This window comes from Pieris rapae, chromosome 5 (assembly GCF_905147795.1).
Source record: "Pieris rapae chromosome 5, ilPieRapa1.1, whole genome shotgun sequence".
Lineage (NCBI taxonomy): Eukaryota > Metazoa > Arthropoda > Insecta > Lepidoptera > Pieridae > Pieris > Pieris rapae.
The window spans coordinates 10,438,667-10,464,062 of NC_059513.1; the positions used below are offsets into that span (position 1 = coordinate 10,438,667).

A 25,396-nucleotide genomic window follows, 5' to 3' on the forward strand; every position below is an offset into this window, starting at 1 on the left:
GTGATTCGATTTGCTTTAGTCGCTTTGTAGCTACAACGAACGCGATCCCTTTATTCGCTCCCGTTGGGGCCCTAACGACCTCGAATTTAAATCAAGAAAGGGCAAGAAAGGAGTCGCGCAACTGGATATTCGACTCTAACGCCCTTCGCTCGTTTTTACCTTTTACAAGACGCGCTAGGTTTTGTAACGGTAAAGCGGCGTCACTATGGGCACTACAACCCCGCGCCCCTGTCATTTAGTCGACTAATAACCGCCGAAGTTCATAATTTATAAGGCGGTGCATGTGACCGCTTTTTACCTCTCGCTGTCGCCGACGTCTGGGAATCCGCAACAAAGACCGAGCGAGATTCCGTTTTGCATTCCGCGGGTATTCTTGTTCGGCGATTGCCTCCGTTGTTTCCAAATCAAAATTTGCACTGAATCGTATTAGCGATCAGCATAAATAAAATCTATGTCGCCACGTATTTCACAAAACTACTGCTTAAAAGTTTAATCGGGTATCGGCGAGCTTTTGTTTTATATTATATTATGGATGTCGTGTCGTCTCCGGCGAAATCAGTTGGAGCTCGGCCGTTGAATCGCGAATGACCTACTTTCGATACACTACCCCAAAATTATTTCAGTCATTCTTCGATGCTTAACTCTTGGTTTTTTAGCATCATCGAACCCGTTGCATTCCCGAGTTTACGAGCATCTCGGCTGACCGACAGCTGACAGAACGATCGTAAAAGATCAGATTTTATTTCTTATTGTTCACCTTTTGCGAAATCTAATTGAAGTTGGCGGGCAACGTTGCCTTTACGCGTTTTTAATTTTACTGCTGCACACGTCGAGTTATACTCTGCGGTAATGACAACCGGCGTGAATTCGTTCATTACTTTTTATCACATCTTAAAGGATTTAATCAGTTGGCGTGATTATATCGTCGTCTGTCGAAACCGCGCCGATCGCGAACTCTTGAAGTGGACGCGCCCTTGCTTTCCACTTTTTGCTTAATAATTCCGATAATTCCAACATAAATCAATAATTCGAGAAGAATGGGCTCTATAGCATTGCAATAAGACTAGCATATCTACCCAAATGAGACTCGCGATGTATTTTCTTCGTTTATCTTGAAACTCGTTTGGAGGTTGTCAACTTTGCGATACGTTTTATATTGCTACGGGCTTATCATCAATTTGTTAAGAATCGATATAAATTTACTATAATTGGATTTCATTTGTAATTCAAGTCCTTAATTTATTCTTGCGTATGAACGTTATCATTCATTTATTTACACATCGTGATCACAGAGGATTAAAATATTAACTTTTATGAAAGCTTACGCCTTGAAGACATTTCGGACACAGTAAAAAGAACAGAAATAGCTACGACAAATATGAATAGAATGTTCCAGCAATAGGCCTACAATTTAATGTTGACCCGGGCTCATATCGTGAGTCACTTTGTATTCGCCACGCGCGGGGCTGCGTCACACGCCTATCGGAAACGCTAACTGCTGCGACGGGTATAAACGACTTGTTCAAAACATTTATCATATTCACAGCATTTTGCATGAAATACCTTTTAGTACACGTTTTCCGTTCTCTACGCTCGTCACTGGAGGATTTTTAAGATTTTCTGTAACGTAAGATTCAGTATGAAACATAAGACTTCCTTTGAATTTGTTAAGGTGATTTCGTGTCTATCCCTTCGCCCGAGAAATACTTTAATCGCTATCAAATCTAAAAATATACTATATATATTAGAACTAAAAACATATATATTGTTTTATATAGAACAGTTGTTCAGAAGGCTCGAAATCGGTTTTATGAGTTTTACAAAGAGAGTGATCATTCTCTAAGAATAATCAGTACGTCGATTTATAAGAAAATGCAGTGTTTGTACAACAATGAGATGCCATTTGAGTTGGTTGTAAACATTTTTTGCGTATTTGTAAAAATATGTTTGTTATAAAGGTCGAATAGAGATGAAACTGCAATAACGTTGTTTCGTTGGCATTAAAATGTAACTTGAATGGTTTTATAGATCAATTATATTTATTAATGTTGGTTTTTCTTTATTTTCAGGTAAATATACTTATGACATTTCGAAGGCTGTATACGGTACAGGTAATTTATTAAATAAACTTTTAATATGTGTATAGCCGCTGTCATTACTTGCTTTGACTGTGATGTGATTATATTGAGTAGGCTTGAGTCAAGTTGTTTACTGACCTACGCGAAGCACTTTCTTCTAAACTCAAAATGTAACCGTAAGTTCTATGAGGCGGACATCGTTTCCGGCGCCTGTGACGTCACACCCGTCTCGCCGGTCGCCGCCCCTACTACGTAACCTTGGCGCAGATGCGCTCACGATCGCACAACGCTTTCGTTTTCATAGCTTCATAGGCTCTGTAAATGGGATTTCGCATAAGTGCTGTTTTGCCTATACATATTTTATTTAAGTTATCACTAAAATAAATTGTCTTGTATTTTTTATAAGTAGTCTTAGTCATACAACATCTGTCCCTATTCTTGTTTTAGTTTCAATTTAAATATTATGCTTAAAAACAGTATTAGGGCCTAGTGCGTGCCTCGAATCTCGATCCCTCTGCGTATTCGAACGGATGTAGAAATTATACAAATCGAATTCCACTTATTGCGAAATAAGAGCAAAATCTCTGGTAATTTTTCACACGATACACAAGAGCATAGTTGCCCTAAGCGCGCCTTGGCGAGGTGATCGAACTCGCAGCCTGTAATTTTGGACCGCAAAAGGAACAAAACGTTCCGAGATCGGTGATTAAAAACCTTTGTCGGGTCTACTAATATTTATATTTTCGCAATGCGCCCGACATCTAATTGGTCGCTCATATATTTGAAGTGGGCTGAGCTCGCGGCGCCGCTGACCACCGACGCTTCATTAGTTTTCCTGGTAGTCAAATCATAAAACACTCGAAATTTTTTATGTCCCGTCGTATATGTCAAAACGTGACCCGAACAAGCCGACAAGGAAGCCGATGGAATAAGCCAATCCTACAGTGACCGCGTCAATTGTTTCCATTGGATCATTATACTCGCTAAAAATACTTGATAAATTATCGCAGGTGGTAGGTACAAGCAACTAGTTTCAACTGCATGTTGGTACTCTCGATCGGCCCAAGGTCTGGGATATTGAACCTGGCCGGTGCAACAGCACGACAAGGTCCAACGTGAAAGAGACGGCTGCACTATCACTCATTGTTATGGGGGAAATGTTGTGACCACACGCGCTGCATTCGTCGGCCGCGTACAACAAAACCTCCGATTAGAAGTCGCATCTCTCAATAAAGAAGAAACTCGTTCATAGCAATACGCACTTCCTCAAAACTCAGTCTGATCCGATAAAATGGGATAGGAAACGGGACCGCATTGTCGCCCTCCAGAGCGACAGGGACAGATATACACCAACAAGTGCGCCGCAGACCGACAGGAGTGCATTGCGCTGACGCATCGCGATCGTCTGTGTATACTCGTCTTTTTTGTTGACGCTGCCCCCGCAGCTTTCGTTATTCATGTTAGTGACAAAAGATTTCGGACGCTATTCATGCCAATATCAATCAAGAACAATTAAATTCGCCGGTCCGACCGGTCCGACTATTTGGCATTTATGCGTTCCCACGCGGGTGATGTTGTTTTAATTACGCATGGCCTTCAGGGCAGGGTGCTTACGTTCCAGCGGGTCCACTGACCCAGTGCCTGTGACCGGGTTCCCGTCGCGAGCGGTTTTAGCTGCGTCAGCACCGTCACTCGCGAATAACGTCGATCGATCGAGCAGGAAGCGGCGCAATATTTATGTAGACACGGAGCGAAGGTTAACGTCTTTAGCGTTCATTGGCATAATTAAAAATAAATAATATCGCTTTCGGAATGTGTTCGTTGCGTCCTCTCGCCCTCCTGCCGCGCGCGCGTGAACTTTTATTTTTGAGGTACATCTTATTCAGTTGATTTGATTGCTCGCGTTATACTATTTGTTACATGTGCTATCAAAAAGTGACGTTGTATTCATTACGCTTCGACTACCACGTGTGTTGTTATCTCGCAACATGCTTCTAATACCTAGTAACGTGGTTCTCACGAAGCCTCGTAGCCGCACAGAGTACGTTAACACCTATACCACGCTCGGACCCGCGGGCGCACTCATTCCGACGCGGTTCTTATTTGTTCTCGGCAAACATTCCTTCAGATAAGCCATGAACGACGCGCTTGTGCTTCCCACATCTGCTGCGACCTTGGCTCCTTCAGCCCGTTGTGTAACCTTCTTATCAGTCACGCTCCCCTGGTGCCTCGCTCACCGAATCATACGAACTTTTCCGGTCTCGATAATTTTATCGTTTTTATAAAATGCGCGGTAGGTACTACAATCACTTAATTAAAATAGTAAAGCAATTCACCTAACCTGACAATTGTGATCTGTTTGAAAACGTAATTCCCTGATAAGACAGCTTCAGTGACCACGTGCACGAAGTCGTTAACATAATTACAGTTGTCAAGTGGGCCGACCCGTTTTGGTGCCTCAAATCTTCCGTATATTATTAATAATAGATTGCTGCGAAATCGAAAGTGTCTCCGCGCTCCCGTCGATAATTCCAATCGTCAAAACAACGAGTCCGGTGTCTGCGTTAGAGCGCAAAACAGGTTTTAAGCGTGGCTTAAAAAGTGAAAAAGTTCTCTATCTATCTGAATTGAGTATCTATACATCTATTGAAGGAAGTCAGGGAATCGAGCTTTCTGTAGACGTTATGACTTACAGGGTGCGGGGCGGGTCCTTCCGTTTATTATTCCGGCTATAAATTAAACTGCGCTCGTTAATCGGCCTTTTCATCCGTCTGGCCGTTGACACCGCGTTGCCTGGGCGAAACGGCTCACTCAAAGGCGGGACAACTAAACCCATTCCACTTGAAATAGCTTCTCTTTCCGCGATACACAAGAGGGGAAAAGCTGACAACGATGGTGGGCTGGTGGCCGATGACCGGCGAGTCATCGTTGTGGAATGTTGCACTCGCAGCCTCCTACAGTGTAGCCAGACCGAGCTAGCCCCGCGATCACACACGGGCCGCGGATCCGCAACATTTCATTATTCGAAACTAGATATCGACGTGAGATAATTTCGACGTTCGTTTTTGTGCGTTATTGTTAGCCTCGAATGATACACTGGTTGAATATTTAGCGATATCCGCTGACTTCACGGCTTATAAAAAATGCCGAATAATTAGTCAATAAAAATTCCACCGATTATATACAGTGTTACACGGGTGTTACGTAAGTGGAGTAAATGACCTAAGAGTTGGTGGTTCGAAGGTCTCAGGGACCACGTGGTGCCAGCATGTGGCTTCATAGCGCTCGTTGCCAACAAACTTAAGCGAGTTGTTAGTGTCTAATGTGAACTATTTAATAACAGTGTGAAATAGATGATTGAATTGAGGAAGTTCCGACTTCTAATCCCGAGACATATGTTAAAATTTTACTACACATTCGTTAGGGACAATCATCATTACGCCGGACTTAAAATCGTCTCATGCAGAGCTGGCGGAAATTTCTGAATGCGTCGAGACCATTGTGTTTTGAATTGACTTGGGGATATTTTGGGCGCGTAGTCAGCGAGCGATGGATATCGCCCTTGACCGAGCCGTCGCCTCGGCCGCCGCGGGCGGAGTAAACAAATTGAATGAATCGCGTAGCGTATGTTGTGTACATTCATGTGTGTGCCGTTAACGCACGATAATTCAAGCACTCGAGTTAACAATCGGACGTACAGCGGCCGCGAATGACGCATCACACAACGACCACTCACAATGTCTGTCGACAGAATTTGCTATGGTTATGCCTAAAATCTTTTTTTGCGTCATGAAACAGGAAATTAATCTTACGATTAGTTATGCTAAAATTAAACGTTTAATTTTATTTAACCAAAGGATGGAAATCAAACTTGCTTATCGCGGTGTTAAATACTTGTGGGTGTATTTGTCTTGTATTATTCGTTTGTTTATCATTTTGAGTGCAAGTGTGTCCGCGCGGAAACGTACTCGTCACGGCTGGCGAGGCGCCCCTCAAGACATACGGGTACCACAACCACGCGGCAAACACTGTTCCATCTCATTACAAGCCATTTCCTCCCAACAAGCGCACACAAGCCCCCGAGACACGCAAGAATTCCTCAATAAGCCCTTACTTAAATGTGACTCTTAGCTGTCTGCCTAAGTACTATCTGGACGCTTTTAAAGGCAACATTATAACGAAAAAATGTTCGTTAACTAAAACAATACATAGTTTAAACTAAACACGAATGACAGTTTAGAATTACGTGATAAAGAAATGCTAGCGTATACTTGTAAGTATTGCGATAAGCTTGTTATATGAGATTCTTGTGACAAAAGTTTGACTCAGATTAGACGACTATTAATTATACAAAACATTTATATAATAGATAAGGAAACTAATTTGCGAACAGTTCGTTGGCCGGCCGCGCGTCCGATCGCTGAAGGTCAAACCTAACACCACATCCTAGACGAAAGAAAAAGTGACAGAACCTGAACTCGGCGCGAGGACAAATAAAAATGAAAGCTTATTTACTTTCATTCTAAAATACGCTTTTTATCGCGTCCATTTTCATTTTTTGTCCACAGACTGAGGCGTTTCTGCCTTTTGTATGCTTACAAACACCTTGTGTTATCTGTGAACATTTGCATTACCAGTATTTTGATATAACACAAGTTAACACCTAATATAAAACGTGCGTGCGACAAGTCTAGATTTAGTTTGCGATTTCCTAGGCGTAGGTCATTCTCTCGGTCAAGAACCTTTTATTACATGATCAAACCGCTGATTAAGGGTATTCGCTTTAATTTATTACCAATCAATCAATCTAGGTGACAGTTGAGTGTTTAAATTAATTTCGCAAATAATATCATTGTATGAACTTATGTTTGAACCCTGAACCCTTTTGTCATTAATATTTAATTGTTTAAACATTACGATGTTTTGCGTACATTTCTAATTAGAATTAATAATTATTATAAAAAGTGTGAGCCTGTAAATCACAAAAAATAACTATAATATCATATGACGTAACGCAAAACACATTATCATTGAATAAGTAATGAGATTCCGAAAGGTTAAAATGGTACTAATTGCCACTGGGCTGATTCGTTGGAAAAGCAGCTTTTTTTCTCGAGTTTATTTTTAGAGTTCTTAACAACTGTTGATACTGTTGTAATATGAATAGACGAAACCCACTTGGACCTGTATGGGTGTTTGTATTTCGTGAACTGCTGCAGGTATTTCTAGAATACACAAAACCTCGAACAATCGAGATATAAGATAGCTTTTTTATTATTTTATACGGAGGAATATTAGATTATTTTTGAGTCCATGTACGACGTATAATAACGGCATATATCATGTAAAGAACTTGAACAAAATCTCCAACAATATAGAACCTCAAGCAAGTCTGCGTCGCTTGTAATTTGTTTCGAACTTGGCTGGTTTTTTGTGCGCTTTGTCTGGCGAAACTGTATCGCATTATGGCTGAAGCAGTGAAGCCCTAATTAAAATGTTTGCAATCGGATATCGTGCGGTCCACGTCGTGATCACTATCAATTTTGCTTAATGGTGCATTCTCAGCCGATACTCAAAACCTGGATCGCCAAGGTCGGGTCCCTTTAACCTACAAATTTCTTAGTAAATAATAATGTAATACGTTATATAAGGCGATTCTAATATGCCCTCAAGGCAATTTGTTTATTAGAAAAAACGTTTAAATATTACTGAGAACAAAGATGTATAATGTCCAATTCGTGCGTTTACTTATAATAACGATCAGACTAATTTTTTTCACAGTATAATCTAATTTGCTACGCGTCGCGGCTCAAATCGATACTTACGAGTTAAATGCTTTTAAATACAAATTTTTAATTGACCTTATTTTATCGCATAGGCCCTGAGAGCAACTTCCCGTTTAAATTCGACGAATTAGAAAAAATGTGATGATACTAATATATAATCGTATGTACTATGAACAATTTGATAGTAGTCGGATGCACCTAGCTCGAGTAAATGTCACTCGGTGAGACGCCACATTTAGTCGCTCCGAAATAGACCGCCCGCGTTCATCAACCCCTCACATTCGTCATCGCTTGTACTCAGCTGACTTTTTACATCGACCACTTTATACTAGACTGTCATTAAACAATCAACAACAGCCTGTAATGGACAGGTTGCTTTACGAAATTCCTCACCCGATATTTTTTACTTGACTTTTTATACTATCAATAATTATATCGCTAATCCAAATTATTTGTGTAATTTCGGGCTGTCAAATCATAAGCGAAATTAATTGAGTGTTCGATTCAAATTAAACAGTCCAAACCGCAACGATACTGCAATTTCGACCCGTCATAATGACTGGGCAGCAAAAAGTGGCAATAAAACCACCTATTATTTAATTTTTAAATTAAATCACCGTCTGAACTGGAGGCAAAAGTCAAAGCACCGATAATGTAACAAATTCCCTAGAGACTCATGAAACTGAATGTTAGTAAACAACAACTTTACGGTTTTTTGTGGCGTTAACCTGTGCTGGGTTTGTAATGTATTTTATTCCTTCAGGAAGTACTCAAAATATTTGAACAACTATAACTGAATTCGATTATACCATTATTTTAGCAGCTGACGCCGATATCGACACATATGCCTGGTGAAATAAGTTACAATATATTTTTCCGAAACCCACCGCATATCATTAAAAAATCAAAGTTCAAAGCAGCCATTAGAATGCATCCAACCGCACTCCTCAAATATTAAGTTTAATTTAAAAGACATTTCACACAAACCGGGACTTTGTGTTGTAGATGACGCTGATAATGAAGATTTTAAGCTCAAGTTACAAGATGTTCACTCACAGCGTGTGGTTGGTTCCTCACATAACTTCTGAACATCGCATTTTTAACTCGCTTGTTCTTCGCAATTGAAATATTACCGATATTGACCTTTAATGTTAATACAAATACAAAATGCCAATGTATAAAACATGATTAACGTTGAACGGTGGAAAATAAATACATATTTGTAAAAAAATGTTACGATACAGCTCAATTCTTTCTATTTATGTTATCATTTTATTTATGTCATTAATAAACACTAAAGAGCAATGTCAGCCAAGTAGTTTTAACGTTCCATTCCCGGCTGTGCACCAATGCTACTTAGTATGTGCGCATTGCGCATAACATTTGCGTTGTAACATTGAAGGAAAACATCATGAAGAAACAGTCTTACCTTAGACCCAAAAAGTCTACGGCTGATTCAAAACTCTGAGGCCTAGACCTAAAAAGGTTGGTGCGCCACTTGTTTATTCATAAACACTTTACGTCTCTAACGATGAATTATGTACAATATTTTAACTACCAATATCTAGACATCAGTTAATATTTAAAATATACAAAACGCTTAAAACGAGTGTCCGACAAATGAATTAATACGAATTTATCAATATAAGCGACTTCGGGTATTTATCACGATGCATTCCTAAGGAATAAAGGTGCAAGATATAAGATCAGCGGTCAATGGCACAGGATGTGCAACAGCTATTGTAGACTGGAGAATAAATAATTGGGTATGTTTTTACTGGCGACAATTCACTTTTATACTATTTTTGTATTGAGCTTTAAGTTCTATTAATATCGGCTTCGTTTAACGAGTCGAGCTTTACTAATTAATTATTATAGCCTACATAGCCTTGTACATAGTTTTATTGAATTACGCGTTTTACTATATATAAGTTTCATAAGACAGTTTTTGATAAAATTTGTGGTGGACGTTGCTAATTACAATGATGACATCAGATCTTAATTGAGTTCAAAACTTAAATATGTTACATAGTGGACGGGAGTGTGTCACACCACACACGTGTCTCGATGCGGGGGCGCCGCTCTTTTGTTCCCATTTAATAATATTTGCAAATTACTGTGCGGTCCTCACCGCCATCTCAGTACACAGACAATCTTTTATTTTCCCAGCGGTGTCATTTACACAAGCCTTTTACCTGTTGACGCATATTGGACATTTTTTTTATCTTAGTTTAGTTTCTGTAAGAGAGATTTTAATGCAACGTAATCATATCCACACTAGTGCGATAAACATAAAATGATTTGGCGCTTTCTTCGTAAATTTTGAAAGCGCTTTTTTGACTTACTCTTGCTGAATATTTCCCGTCTCGACAGAGAAGCCATTAAACATTTCTTTGTTTAAATTAAAACGTTGTGATAGGTCCAGGTACAGCAAATTCTATCCAGGATAAACACAGATCATTAAAAAAATTGAAAATAAGAATCCAGATAGGCCAATCGTAAAAATGCAATACTAATAATTTTATACTTTCAGAGTGCTGATTCGAAATCTCGACCTTATTATTTTTTATCAGCTGCAGACGGATTATAGCTTATTGAAGCCGTATCCCCAGGCTAGCCTTAGACTATAGTTATTCAGGGCTTGACAAAAAAGCTCGGCATTGGTTCCGTAACGAACGGATTTTGTCCTCAAGGATAGAATTACCTGTATGAATAGCTTATTTATAAAAGATATTCTAGGCCTCTTTCATTATGCTTAGAAACTGGAACTTGATCAATGCCAATTGTATGCTTTACATATCGGCTTTATTAACATCTACTCGTGATTGTCCGGTATATTTGGTTGTGAAGCAATTTCTCAAGATATAAAAGCAATTATATAATTTTTTGAATTTCCTTTACACGGTTCACCTTCAGATACATATTATGTTCTTAAATGGACGGAAATTGTTCTTGTTTTTCATATGCGAATTACAAATAATTGCAATACGATGATTTATTGGTGAAATGCAATATACTTTACCTTGGCGAATGGTATTAATGTCGGTCCCTGAACCTGTACCGTCCTCAGTTTACACAACATACACTGTGACGCAGTGTTTGTTGAGTAAAACCTTTCGTTGGTTCTCATACAAAAATATGATGAGCGTACGTATAGACAACGTACGCTTGTCGCGAATTCTTAATTCCATTTTCAAATAGAATGTAAAAAACCAGGTGGATTCAAAGTACTTAAACACTCAAGCAATTAAAACTGTATACAGAGATAATACTTTTCAAATATCGAATTGCGTTAGTAAATTTGAAAGCTTTCAACTATGAGTAAATCCCATTCAAATGAGAAATTTGAACAATCAATCAAAACCGTTCTAAAATTCATGGTTTCGAGGCGAAATAAAGCCTTTTAAATTAAAGTTTTGCCAGTTAAATATTACAGTAATTCTTATAAATGTGTGCATGATATACGAGATTCATACTTAACATTAACTCATTTCTCCACTTAAAAAAAAAATTATATTATAGGCGCAATACACATTCGCATTCTACATTTGTTAGGATCACCAATTTATATGATTTAAGATATAAAATATTTTCCTTATGATTTCGTTCAGATGCAAAACGTCAAGCATAAGAGGATAATGCTTTTATATACGGATATAGTAGGTAGGTAGGTACTTTATATAATTTAACATAACTACAAGAAAAATACGTTGGTTCACGCTTTATAGCAAACTTGAACTAAGCATAACGTACCACTTCAGGGTCATTGTCGAATCTCAAGGCCGAGACAATCTCGCCATTACTATTATAATACCTACTATTGATGTTATCCTAGTATTTGACGGAAAATTGCAAACTGTCAGCGTTAGCATTCGAATGAGTTTTTTTAATATTTTGACAGATTAAATAAATTAAAGTAACAATTAGTCACTAAAGCCAGGTTGATTCAATAATTTCCGATTTAAGGATACACTTATAAGTCTCTATTTGCCAAAAGCTGGCATTGTACTCAATTTCCTGTGTCAACGCCGCGAAATAGAGCCATGACGAGCAAATATGACGCAACTCAGTTGACCTCACGTATTATCTGCGGAAACGAGTCTAAACTCTAGGCTAGCCGATGAGTTGTAGACGAGGTCCATAAAGATTTAGAATAAGATTTCAAATGTTTAAGGCCGAACCCGATTTAAAAAAAAATACTCGTGGATATCAAGAAGAATTTGAAATGATAACTCGTTATCATCCCAAAAATTATGTAAGGTCTATGTCACTTAAATGGTGCTACTCGGGGTTGATCAACCGATAAGCGTTATCAGTACTGGGATCTCGGAAGAAGTAATATTGTGATAAATATTACACAATTTATTTTTATGTTTTTAATATACGTTAAAAGGCCGCTTAGCTAAAAAGCCAAATTCATTTTCGGGAGTCGCGTGACTAGGAATTTATAATGAAAACATAACATAACTTTACCGTGCAATTGTTTTACAAGTACTAGGCATTTATGAGCTATCAGGAGTAACAACTAGCAGGCGCTGGGCTGATTAGTAGCGTTTACTGTAAGACTTGGCATTGCGCCAATCGGGCCACGATGGTGCGTTCACCCATACACCTCGTAAAAATAATTAACGATTGTTTTAATCCTACAATTTTAAAAGTAGTCATATAAACATGTCTTCCATCAGGGTACATATACGGTTTCGACATGATATTCTCGTAATACAAATTCTTACAAAACCTAGTCACAACTTCATATTTCAAAAATAACTGTTTGTTAGCTAGTGTTTGTTAAAGACTCACTTTTTAACTGTCTCAGTTGTTACTTTATAGAAACCGAAATTATTATTATAATAAGAGTGCCTTAAATATATTAATTAAATATTAAAATGGGTTTAAAATAAATTGTAAAATATTTTTTGCGTGTCTATATCATCAAAATGTCGGTGACTTTCGGCCGTTCGTTTCGACCTTGTAATTTACATGTTTATCAAAGACAACAAATTTAAATGTTGATTTATTTGTGGCAAATGTTAGGTACCTGTATCTACGTAATACTGGTTTCTTGATGTGCCATTATAACAAATTACAATATGACATATTTAATGTTACAATTTAAATTTAATTGCAGCAAAATTAACAAAAAAAAACGTGAACATACTTGCTCAATGAAAAATGTTCATACACTACCCCAACCTACGTCACACCGACCACGTGTTTATATAAATAGTTTACAGCATTTTGGCTGTTATGTAATGTATTTACAGTGCATTTTCACGTGAAACTAATGAGGCTAATAAAATGTTCGATTACATTTCACACCTGTACCGCGGTCATGCCGTACATTGAACCATCTTTGGCACTCATCTTAGATTTTTGTTTGTTATTATGGCTTAGAGCTGATTTATCACTTTTCGCATACAAAAATCTTAATTAATATCGTAAATGTTTGTGAATTTATACAATGTATATATACATTGAATTGTTTCCTAATCTAGCGCTGGCTGACATAAAATTCTATTTTAATACCGGACAATGAACAATTTCGCAAATTATCCTACACGCGTCTACCAAATACTTTCTCATTTAACATATTAAGTATGGATGACTTTAAGTTAACAAGGTCGCAAGCTGGGTGGCTAGGCCCCAGGCTAATTTAGCTTCTATGAATAATTTCCTAATCCGTCGCCGACTTAACCTAGAAACAGCCGAGGGCCTTCCAAATATCAAGTGACGTCTGCTGTATTTATTACTCTCATAACGCAACTGACTTTTCCTTTTTGTCTCACTTTTATGATAAACCAACCGTATGATTTGAGCCAGTAGTCACTCAAACTTATTATTAAAATTAAAAACGCAATTTTTACATCATCGATTGCTTTTCGGCAATTCTGTCATAAATAATGAATTATAGAATGACAGATAAATAATAGAGATTTTGATTAGTAGACTCGAATGTTGACATATAAAAATCATTTTAAACAAATAGTTATTGGAAACCAAAGACAATTAAAGTATAAATAATGTTCCTTTTTTAAATTTAAATACGCAAGTACTAGAGGAAATTTTCTGGAATGATCGTTGTTATGAAGGTACATAAAACTTACCTACATATAATTGGTCTAATAACGAATCCGGTTCATATATTTTAGGTCATTCTAGTACGTGTCTCACATACACATCATCTAACTAGTTTTGTCGGTTCCTACAAGTGATCCTTATCATATCATGGCATAAGACAAATAATTTTTAAAACGTGGAAATATGTACCTATCAACGAAGTAAAATTTTGCCGAAAAACAATACTTCCCACGTCTATCGCAACAATTATATAACAATTAAAATATAAATTCGAAAGCACTTCGAAACTTATTAAATGCTTCATACGTAAAGGATTATTAATATTTCCGATATTTTAATTTTTTAATAATATTTTTACGTTCTATACATAATAATGTACCTAATATATTTCTCTTACGTAGATATATTTATTATAAAGATTTCCTAATACTTGCTTTTTAATCACAGAATTTTGTACCATGCCTTTCTTAAAAGTTAAAGCACTAAGCCTCTATATATCCATCGATAGTTCATTAATTAGTTGAAGGAAAATGAATTAAAGCGGGATGATTCATAGTGTTAAAATGTATCAAATTTTTCATTAGTTAGTCACTCGATCCCTCGATGTCTTTATATCTTTGAGGCAAGTCTGTTTTATCACGATGTTTTCTTTGACCGATCGAACGAATGTTAATTGTGCACATACATATTATTAATACATATATCACCTTTTTTATCGACTGTCCATAAAACTCTCTTGATAAATAAAAATGAAAAAATAATGTATCTGTCTTAATCTGTGACAATTATAACATTTATTCTAATCGATTATAAACAGGTTTAAATAATTAGCGTTAAATATGTTAGAGGTCAAGTACAATTTAAAAGCAAAATAAAAAATAACAAAACTAAGATGTCAATGAAATCATTTAACATTTTAATATGGAAACCCGAAAGCTTCAGCCTTGTGCGACCGGATTTATTTTAAATTGATAATTATCAAAAAATATTATTGACTTAAATTGGGCGATTGGTCTCGCTTTTCGAATTTATTAAACACAATATCTCTTAAGAATTCACCTTTCATTTTATATGAATAATATTAATAAGATTTTTTATCTTTTCAGGTAAATATCGGATTTCGACGCCAAAACGCTAAGTATACTCTATCTTAAGTATCAAAACCCATCGCTATATTTCGCGAGGAAAATGTCGATCTTAGTGTAAAAGAGAAAGACGATTTAGTTGTCTCACGTCTTTGCTATGCCTCAAAAGCCACGTTCCACATGCACATGCAAAAGTGAATTCTATTTATCGTGCTATAAGATCTATTATAAATCAAGTATTTCTATGACAGTACTCTATTTAATTTTGTACTTTATTCTGTATGAACAAGGTTGCATTTCATTTAATTAGATTTAGACGAGTTCCCAAAATTTCATATTGATCGCCTTCTTTATATAGTGTAAAAAGCACCTTGATATTTGTTTGATATTGATAAAAAATTGTTTGGGTAAAGTCGATCTGAAAATATTCTATACAAAATTTTGAGTCTATCAGGTTTTAAAAAATTATAAGTATTGAACAATTCAGAGCAATGAACGCTTCTTCCAACCTATTTCAGTACAATCAACCCCGACTGCCTTCAAACACTATTAATCACATCGTAACGAATACATCCTGTTGTTTATACAAGATTAACATCAATATTTAGTGTGGTAAGGCAGATTTTCCCGTGTATAATGGCGTGCGTAAACCTCCCGTTCACCTCTGAACCCCTGGTATTATGTAAGCGGAGTGCAATGGCCGCGGAAAAGTGCTCAGCAAAAATTTCGCGGAATCTTAATTTCTGGGGTCTATTGTAAAATAATGATGATTTGCGGTTTTGCCACTCAATTCGTTTTCTCGATTAAATTTATTGTTATATGTCAAAACTGCTTCATAATAATGTATCTCTGCTTTGGTTTAGAGATATTATTGACTAAATTGAAACTTATGAAATTTAGTCAATAATATATGCTTAGGAAATTTTATTGTTTTGAAAAGTTACATGGATTCATGACCTAAAAATATGTAGAAATAATTGGTTGCGATAATTTATATATACACACAAATATCTGGAAGTCTAAAAGCCTATTATATAGTATTGTTATTCTACTTAATTACTTCTTGGTTTTTATGTAGCTCTAAATATTAGTATGAATAGTACATGTGCGTAATTAGCGTGGCAACGTGGTATCGTAGAATGTGGGTTAAACTCGTGGCGGGGGTTGGCAATGCACCGGGCGCAGGTCGTTGACCGGTATCGACCGCTGCCAGTCGCCCCCGCGGCGCCGCACCCCGCACACCCTCCCAACCCCTCAACCCCTCGCAAGCCGGGAAACACCGCATGCGACATTTCATATGCTCTACGTTTTTACGTAAAATACAATGATTTAGGGAAAATAATTAGGTCAACTTCGGCTCAAGTAAATTTTTTATTTATCAAAACTTCTATGGTTAAGAACCTTCAAAATTACAGTTGCATATTCTCGATTCTCTACATGTTTTTATAAAGATAACGCCTAACTAACAATTGTTTTAAATTCGTTTAAGTACCGCTTATTTTGTCTTTCGTACTTGTCTTAAAATCTCCAAAAGTCATACATTTCCACCAAGAGCGTCATTTTGGCTGCCGGCCAGACTGTTATGATTGAAGGGTTAGTTCAAGTATCATAAACATTGCAAAACATTCAGTTTTTCTTAACATTGATTTTCTATGTAGCGAGTAGCGACCACTTATTTACGCCTCCAGAAATTTGGTCAATGCCATACATACGCCTTGGTGCTGTAATACAATAAGAATTAATACATTTTCATAACAGGGTCATATCTAAGTTGAACAGCTGTACGCGGGAAAATACAAGGGGAGTAAAGTTACCCACCCCGGAACATTGTTGTCATGGCAACGACTTGCGAATTCCGTTCGTTAAATTTGTCTATTATATCAAGTTTTGCGTAGGTTCTAAAAGGATTTCAAGAGATAATAAAATAATAAGTTTAAAAGTTTTATTCAATCAGTCTGCTACGTGTCGTGATCTGTTATTTTATATTTTTATGGCATTAGCAATTTAAAAAGTTATTAATGTGACTGATGAGATGTGTTGGAAGAACATTTTCCCTGATATCGATCTCCGCGCCCCATTGTACGCCTAGTATGTTCAGTATTTTATTAAAATCATTTTAATATGTGTGTTTACTGTTTGGCAAGAATTAATTAATTTCCTATTGATTTGAAAATGTGCTTCAGAGCATCAAACGAATACCTACGGCTGTCGAGTGAAACAGAATGCCTGTGTAAAAGAGAGGAAACATGTAGATAGCTTTGTTTTTTATTATTCAGGACGAGTCTCGATTCAGGGATCCCGCTAATATTGAATTTAGCTTTAGTCGATGCTACTGCGTGTTTGCTTATATACGTATATATTATACTAAATTTTTTACTCGAAACATGTATTTATTTAATTGAAAATATAAACGAAAGTCTACGAAGAGAAAATCATTTCCGCAAGTAAACAAACTGGTTAATTAATTCTGGCAAGTACTTAACTTAATGATTCTCACCGTAAAAATATCGAATGATAACAGAAATGAAAATGTTAACAAATATGAAAAAAATATTCCTAGAAACGTGGTGAATGTGAAAGTTCATGCTCAGCAGCATTAAAGTCAGACCTGATTACTTCATGAACAGGGAATAGATGTACTTTATAAAAAGCATATGACATTTAATTAATATAACTGTATTACAAAAGCTTAAATTGCTTTAGAAATAGATTTTATAAGTATTTAACTGCATACCGTAGCGCGTAGGCTGTCTTAAATGCCGTTACGTAGCGGCTGACGTGACCTGGTTGCTACGGCGTAGAGTGCACTGCCCGCTACGCTCTACGAGCGTAGCAAATGTAGGTGAGTGAAGATACTCGACAGAATTCATATTTTCCCTCAGACTGTGGTAAAAATACGACAAATAAAATTATTTTTACTCATCAAGCAGTGAATACTATTTCCTCGTATATATTTAATAAACTTTATTATGAATTCTTGTTTGTGATGTGGTTGGTTTGTCATGTGGAGTGTTCAGAACATATTCAAATTGTAAAGGCTCATATTAATCTCGACCGTTTGAATAATAAAACGAGGAAACTTTGTATTTTTAATGCTCGACCTCGGTTCGGAATTTTTGTTTCGAAAACATTTGGCGTTTATCGTACATTCGTAAATGCAAGTTAAAGTTGTTTTTGTATTGATTAAAGACAAGGTAATATGGCCGCCTTACGAACTTTGAAATTTAAAATTTTACATTCATTAAAATAACTATATAATGTTCACTTAATCGTTGTTCATCCATTTAGATTAAGCAAACATATTTATTAATAAAAAGAATATTTATTGGTTTTGGAGACTTCGTTTTTAAGAAAAAAAACTCCAGGAAAATGAAAATCATCAAATAAACCATCCATCTCAAATCTATCGTTGAGATTAGAAATCTATCGAAGAGGGGCCAGCTCGAATAATAGCGCTCTCAACGCACAAGGCTACACTGAATACAGCCTCTACTAAATTTAGTTTCGTTAATTTGTCGGCACAATATCACTGGCTCGCCGCCAACTAACTGTATAGTGCGGCTTAAATCTCCTCTCGTTTCAGTATACGACTCTTGTTATCTCTAATTATGCAGAGTTCAAAATTCACATACCATCTATATAATCTTGTATAAGGTTTAGCCTTTTAACGATTTTACACGAGGCAGGAAATATAATTCACATGAATGAGTAGGTATTGTTAATACGAAGCATATTATAAAGCTGGCACATACATGGAAACCGTAAGATTAATATTAACGCTGTGTCAATGCTCCTGAATCCCCATTTGTAACTAGAGCCGCGTATTTTTTATCAAAAGGAGTTATTGCTATAAATTTAACATGTAAACTTTGTGATTTATGCAAATGATTATTACATCCCGTCCATCATATATATCTATAGATGAGATTGCTATATACGTAGGGACTTTTACTTATCTTAACAAAACAATTTATATTGATTGCGGCTGCCCCCGAATCCGAGTTTCCAGCCACGTTGTTTTTGCCGCATTGGGGTCGCGAGCGGGATAGATGTATTATAACTGATGTGTTGATAAGGGATGCAAGCTTCTTTTTATCTCGTATATCTAAAGATTTCTCACAAAATTCGACTAAGATTTCATTATAACGTGTGTGAATTGATTTGCGTTGATCCAAAAATCAATGGTATTCAATTTATACATCCACGTTGGTTAACGCTGGCGAGTCGGCGCCGAGTGACGTGAACACAGCGTACTCCAGTAACCGCATGCCGGCATCGGGCAGGGCACGGGGGTGGGTCGTAGACTGCCGACGGTATACAGACCTCGAGGCGCTTCTGACCGGAGCGGACGTCGCCCTTTTTTGCTACCAGATGTCTAAAAGGAGATCTCATAAATTAAAGCCTTAAAGCAAACTTTAAAAAAATTGTAGAAATTCAATAAACGTTCTTTTTGAGGAATTTTAGTATACACTGTTTAAACATGCTCTTTATAGTTTTAATGACAAGCCACTAAGCTATTGCACACAATAAATTATTATCTTAAACAAAATCAAATTTCTGTCTCAATGTCTCTGAGTCAAACTGATTCTTAATTTATAGCTTCGTTTAAAAAATCTTACTACAAAAAATAACCAAACTAAAGACTACTCTTCTTGTTCCAGGATGCAAAATCAAAGCTCTTCGGGCGAAGACTAACACCTACATAAAGACACCGGTGCGCGGCGAGGAGCCCGTGTTTGTGGTAACCGGCCGCAAGGAAGATGTGGCACGCGCTAAACGTGAGATCCTCTCCGCCGCCGAGCACTTTTCCCAGATCCGCGCCTCGCGCAAGTGCGGTGCGGCACCCCCGCCACCCGCCGGTGCCCCCGGACACGTCACGGCGCAGGTGCGCGTGCCCTACCGCGTCGTGGGGCTCGTCGTAGGACCCAAGGGCGCTACAATCAAGCGCATTCAACACACAACACACACTTACATAGTGACGCCCTCGCGTGAGCGTGAACCTGTCTTCGAAGTGACTGGACTGCCAGAAAGCGTCGAGGCAGCCCGCAAAGAGATTGAGGCACATATTGCTCTACGCACCGGTGCCGCTGGAGGAGCCGCAACCGGCACTGGAGTTCCAGGCGGGGAAGGTGAGCCCCTGGCCCAGTTGTACCGCGCTGGACTGGCCTCGTTACTTCGTCCCGAACAAGAAGCCGCATTTTCCTCCGCAGGGTCGTGCTCGTCGGGTGGCTCCTCGGGCCGATTGGGCGACCTGCTAGGCATTTGGTCATCGACGGAACGCGACGAGGGTCTGGGCGAGTCGCCATCGTTCGAGTCACCGAGTGCGGGCAGCGTGTGGGCCTGGGGCCCTCCGAGGCCATCTCCCGCGGCGTCTCCAGCTCGGGCGTGCGCCGTGTGTGGCGAGCGTGGTGTGGCGGCAGCGCTGGTGCCGTGCGGCCATAACCTGTTCTGTCTGGAGTGCGCGCAACGACTCGCGGCGACGGCTGCGCCCTGCCCCGCCTGCGCTGCGCCCGCGCATCAAGCCATTCGCATACTCTCATAAATATTTGCGGCTAGCCGCATTCCCCTCGAGGGGCTCGATTTTTTTACTTAAATCGTTACGAAAATAATAAAAAAAATCGCGTAATCGAAATCCTGGTGCCAAAAGTCGGCGCCTCGCCGGCACGGCCCGTCCGCCGCGCCGAACCTATCGTAAGTCGGCAGAGTTACTCACGATATATTTTCTTATTATGAACGTTTTTTATTATGGCGTCGAGCGTCCGCCGCGCTCGTCGCCGCAGAGAGTCGAGGTACGTTACGATAGAATTTCGAAAAAAAATGCATAAAATTTAAAAAAAGTTGTATAATTATTATTATTATTGATAGCATAAATGAGAAATCGAAAATTTATAAAGCTTACCTAACGTAGTAGCGTAAAATATTAAGATATCGTAATATAATAATTATGAAAGCGAGGGACGGGCGGCGTGGGGAGCGCGCCGCGCGGAGCGGCCTTAGCCAATGTGTTGTTGATAGGTAATGATTGCAGGGCGTGTTGTTGTGTCGGTAGCTAGTAAGGTAGTGTAATGGCCGCCCGGGGCAGGCGCCGACCCGCTCGGGGTGCGCTTGGCCCGCTCGGGCCCCGCGTCGCCCGCTACGCTCCCCCGCGACCCATGCTCATTATTTTGACTATACGATTATTCGCTTAAATGATATTATACATACGTACACACTATAATTATGATAATATTAATATAATGTTTGTTTTAAGTGTGTTTTAATGTTTAGATTTTTATTGTAATGTTTTTATGAATGATTTTTATCTGTACGATTATTATTATTGATTATTATTTTATGTGTTGACGATGTTTTTTTGTGATGAAGCGCCCGCGCAAGCGTAGCGCGGACCGAGGCTGCCGTGTGCTCGTTTAGTGGTTAATATCGACTAATAAATTTAAAGTAATAAATAATAAAGAAATAATACGACTCATTCATTATTATTATTATTATAAAATATAGTAGTTTGTAGCACGACATTGACTAACCATTACCTATTGATACTTATTAAGTATTATTAATTATTATTATATTGAATAAATTTAATAAATGCATAATTATATTTCATAGGAATCATTATTCTGTATAACTCTAGTTAAATATAACGATAATAAATATGATTGTATTTGTATGGGACGATATTGTTATTTCGTTTAACGGGGGGCTGGTTTTATGGATTAATATTTTTTTATTTTTTTACCGTTATTAGTTTTTGACTTACTCATGTAAAGATACGCGAGGATTAAAAACTGCCTATTAGATTATATTTTAAAAAATAAAGGTTACGTAAAATCAGCCCCCGTCGTACGTAGATCCAGTTATTTCGATAATTTTATTTTCATATTAAAATGGGTAGACGCTTTAGGTTCAAAATAACGTTGTGAAAATTTGTGAAATTTTGTAGACTACATATCTTATTATAAATCTAATATAAACTATAAATTTCGAAGTTTATCTTTTATTTCTTCCTACTTACCTAGTTGTTATAACAAGTATTTTACATTTATGACATAAACATTAAAAACAGACAGAATTGGTGACGAAAAATGCTTTTACATTGTTACTGTTGTTAGTATTAAACATAATATGCTATAGATTAGCTGTGACATTAACGTACTCCTACTAATAAATATAAATCACAGCCTGACTCGCTTCTAGTCTCACATTTTTATTCCTTAGTGTATGTGACAAATCATCAACTACGGAATCTATTTTAAAGTACTAGGAGGATGCGGTATCTACTTACAATTTAATTCTAATGTACTTATTAAATTAATGATTTCCTATATGTTATTGCCTAGGATGCATATTCAAAACAGCCTATGTTTAATTACATTTCGATTTCCTGATAATGGAAATAAACTGCGTAATTCTTAAGAAGTGGAACTTATACTCTTCACAGAACAAAGCTACATGCCAGCAATTACTTAAATTTTTAACACAGGCAATAGCTATATATAAAGGAATTCGATTCCTGACGAAATAACGGTTTTTAGTTGGAAGAGGTACCCTTATCTATGTAATATTAACGAAAAAAAATTAAATGTTTCACCAACCACATAGTTACATACCGACACAATCGAACGGTTTATATTCAGCACAAACAAACTTATATTGGTAAGATATCAGGTACATTAAATAATACGAACCACTCAGTGTTACAATTATACAATACATATCATACTTGTATAAATAAGCATACTTGCCATGCACAATAATTAACCAGTGTCGCTACAATCTATGTATGGCTACAGATTAAATATGTTTCTAAGATCAGTTCCCCGTATGGACAAGTAGATTAAGCTGTGTCGAACAGCCTTGTGACTGACACATGTAATATCATACAGAATTACAATTAAAATACTTAGATAAAAATTTCATTTACAAAAGTATATTTGTACCGTACAAGTAAAGCAGTACTTGACGCTAGATCACATAGATGAAGGTCTTAGATTAATAAATTCTAAGTTAGCATATAGTGTACAGTTACAACTTTAATAAAATGTTTAAATTACACAATTACTGAATTTAGGTCTCTCAAATATTTTCAAAAAAAAAAAATACCGGTAATTACCGCGAAAAAACCTCTTTACTGTATAACGTAAATTAACTGAATTAGATGTCACTGAAAAGATGACCTGGATATGATGAATACAGCTTCCATTTGATATAAATTGAACTTAAAATTTAATGGCAGTAGACAGTTGAACGACCCCGCAAGTCCTCTTCCGAGCTCTTCAATCATTTTTACATCAGTAAAAACACTATTCACTGGGTAGTTTTACATAGAATGTATTATTGTATTTACATCACTCAACGATGAACCTTCTGTTGTTGGATGAGCAATACTTACCTAAAACGATCATTACAATGTTCAATTACCGATTTTAATATTACGTTCTTCTTAGAAGTCTTCATTCTACGAAATAAAAATCGTCAATTTTTTTTTCAATGGGTTCCTCATTGAGTCGCTGGAAGCACAGTTGCATTTGGCTTCCAAAGTCGCCATTTTAAGAATCCAACGTAGTAACCACCTGGTAGAAAGCAAAAAGCATACATAGTTTGTGTAATACTTAATACTACACCTATAAGAATAGGTCTGGTGTGAATTATATATAAAACTCGTCCACGTCTTCACAAATCCGTGGGTTGTTAGGTTGCTAGGCAACCGTCTACACGTGCAGATTCAAGGCCCTTATATCGTCCTATTCATAATTCAATTTAAATTATAACATTTACTTACATTGATAATATTAAATGAGGATCCTTAAAGCGAACGTAACGAATATTATATAGTATTCGCATTCGCATCGAATGGCTTTCTGTTCAATTAAATTTTAAATGAAGAATACTAATAATACAAAATGTACGTACGCAATTTTACTAAGAGCATGACATATTTGATCATCATGTGATCTGTTTTACTAACCCTTTTATTGATTGATTTCACCATATAATGAAGTATAATGTGTGCACATATGTATAAGGCCAGGCTTTGGAGGCTCCATCAACTAAGCACTGCATACCCAAACTTTACAACTAAAATCTTTTTTCCTCTAAAACTAACTAAAATTTTAGTTCCATTTTATTGAAATAAATCATATCTTATGAAGGTTCAAACAAATATTAAGGGACACCTTAGTATGTTAGCAGGCCTCTTGACCTAAAAGCTGAGGTCAAACAACTCATTTGCCGGATTACCGCCCCAGCCACTCATTAGTGACAGAGTTTATGGGAAGAACTTAAACTTACATGAGTAGTATTTGCCAGCTTTAATTTGAAATTTTATTGAATTAGTATTGTAAGGTACTGATACCCATTAAAAGCATTAAATACAACCGCGTCTTCAAGTTTTGGCTAAAGACATGCCGATTGACTCACGGTGATTCTCTTCTTTGAACTAGTTATACAAAAAAAAATTGTGCATACACGGACTGCGACACACACTCGACCACAGGCTAGTTAGTAGCATGGGACTACCATATTGTTTCTAACATTTAGTTATTAGTATTTACAAACAACATTATACTAACAAAATTTTAAATGTAACTTTGGGTTATAAAAGTATAAATAGTAGAAATAATAAAGGCTTGTTTTTATAATAGTAATAATAAATATTTAATTTCAAAAATTAATAAATTATTGGTACACTCCTTTCTTGAAGGACCCTAATTCGAATTGATTCGGAAATAATGTAAGTGGGCAGCTGGTTTCACATACAAATGTGGAAAAATTACACAATTTGAGAACAATTTTTTTTAAATTTAAAATTGTATTAAATTACGATGTTATACCTAAATCATGTAGTAATAAAACGAATACGCGTGAATAGGTACAGGAAGAAAAGTATAAACTCTTTTTGTCACCCTTAAGCTGCTGAAAAAAAAAACGACAACCATTTGTTGTAATGAGCATTTCACAAGTTTGACGTAAAAGTTTCATGTAAAAAATCATTACACCTGCCTACTCAAAAATAGATCACATCCTTTGAAATAGAAAAAACGTGACCAAGTGGAGATAGGTCTCGGCAGATGTTTGCAAAACTGTCACGAAAATCAACCTTAACACTTTACAATAAAGCCTAATTAATTTGTTTCGAAATAGTGTCAAGTTTCTAACTTCCTGCGAGATGATAGAAAGTGTACACTTTGTGAGAGAATGCGGGCTTATTTAAGCTTTTACAGTGAACTGATAATCCACCCGCGTGGTGTACAGAATACATTGTGGCCTAGGATGATTTGAACAATGTAAGGATGAGGTTTTTAAGGCTCATTTTCACCACATTCAGTTGTAGGTCATCGTAAGGATGTTTTATTGTATAAAAACAAATACA

General features: G+C 37.0%; 1 protein-coding gene across 1 annotated transcript in view; it reads left to right on the forward strand.

Moving 5' to 3' along the window:
* The window catches only part of LOC111003606 (RNA-binding protein MEX3B), a 36,159-nt gene extending 14,147 nt beyond the window's left edge, over nucleotides 1-22,012 (forward strand). Inside the window, exon 2 of the mRNA XM_022274211.2 lies at nucleotides 19,689-22,012. Coding sequence (XP_022129903.1) covers nucleotides 19,689-20,569 — 881 coding nt within the window. The 3' untranslated portion in view covers nucleotides 20,570-22,012. The remainder of the gene's footprint in view (nucleotides 1-19,688) is intronic.
* The last annotated feature ends 3,384 nt before the right edge of the window (nucleotides 22,013-25,396 follow it).